This window comes from Mustela nigripes, unplaced genomic scaffold (genome assembly GCF_022355385.1).
Source record: "Mustela nigripes isolate SB6536 unplaced genomic scaffold, MUSNIG.SB6536 HiC_scaffold_13890, whole genome shotgun sequence".
NCBI classification, from domain to species: Eukaryota; Metazoa; Chordata; class Mammalia; order Carnivora; family Mustelidae; genus Mustela; species Mustela nigripes.
Window position 1 is genome coordinate 1 of NW_026753296.1, and position 1365 is coordinate 1365.

Sequence of the window (1365 nt, forward strand, 5' to 3'; positions counted from 1 at the left end):
CCTGGGATCATGACCTGAGCTGAAGGCAGAGGCTTTAACCCACTGAGCCACCCAGGTGCCCCTAATCCAGACTTTAAATGACAGAGAGGAGCGACCAAAAGTTGTCGAGACCGGAAGTAAAGACCAAAACCTTTAAGCTTTGAGGATATGAAGCCAGTGGGGCGTACTAGCACAACACCAGCCACCTGGGGCCTGTGGCCCCGTTCGGGAGCTGTGCGAGCGCCACGGACTCCTGGCACGATAGACCTCTCCACCCCTTACAGCGTCACACCTTGTGGTGTCCGCTCGGTTTTGTTCCCAGAGACTCTGAAGGGAGCCGTGCTCTGATTCACATTCTGGTCGGCTCCCAGTTGCAGACCAGTGACCCCGAATTCTAGAACTATGTTTTTCCATGCTTGTGAGAACAAGCATTCGTGGCCGCAGCTGCCGTTCTTTTGTAAATGAACACAATAGAGTTGAAGAGCGCCAGAGAACATGGGAAGGGTAGCTGCTATTTTGTGACAGTGCGTGCGTGGGTCTGTGCCTGTGCATACGAGCGCTGGCCACGGTATAAAATATAATTTTTATTCTTGGTCCAGTTGGAAGACATGATGAGAGTGGAGCAGGGCAGCTATAGCCCCCTCAGTGGGGCGCTGTGAACTCGGGGTGAGCAGGAAGGAGCTGGCGGGAGGGCTGGCAGAAGAGGGGAGGGAGACCAGTGCGGCTCAGCTGGGCGAGGGGGGAGGGGAGGGGCCAGAGTCGAGCAGAGAGAGCAGGGTGCTCCCTCCGCCCCCACAGGCCTCTTCGGCTTCGTGATCCTGTCCCTGCTGCTGGTGCCCATGTACTACATCCCGGCCGGCTCCTTCAGCGGAAACCCCCGCGGGACGCTGGAGGACGTGCCGGACGCCTTCTGCCAGGTGGGTCGACAGCCGCTCATCGCCCTGGCGTTGTTGGGCAACATCAGCAGCATCGCCTTCTTCAACTTCGCGGGTATCAGTGTCACCAAGGAGCTGAGCGCCACTACCCGCATGGTGCTGGACAGTCTGCGCACCATTGTCATCTGGGCCCTGAGTCTGGCGCTGGGCTGGGAGGCCTTCCACCCCCTGCAGATCCTGGGCTTCCTCATCCTCCTGATGGGCACCGCGCTCTACAATGGGCTGCACCGCCCGCTGCTGAGCCGCCTGTCCAGGGGCCGGCCCCCCGCAGAGGAAGGCGAGCATGAGAGACTGCTCGGCGGCTCCCGGACTCCCATCAACGATGCCAGCTGAGCCTCGCATGGGTTCTCCGCTGCTACCTGGATGCACCTTGTCCACCCTGAGGCCGAGGCTGCTCGGGCTGGTGAGCCTCCAGTGGCCTGTCCCCGAGGCCTCACCCTCTCCTCCCCAC

General features: G+C 60.7%; 1 protein-coding gene across 1 annotated transcript; it reads left to right on the forward strand.

Annotated features, from left to right (window-relative positions):
- Window positions 1-653: 653 nt before the first annotated feature.
- LOC132009328 (solute carrier family 35 member F6-like) lies at window positions 654-1359 on the forward strand (the record flags this gene model as incomplete). The annotated part of the gene is made up of 1 exon (XM_059387577.1): window positions 654-1359. A coding segment is annotated over one exon (594 nt), but the record flags the coding sequence as incomplete, so codon positions are not given.
- Between the last annotated feature and the right edge of the window lie 6 nt (window positions 1360-1365).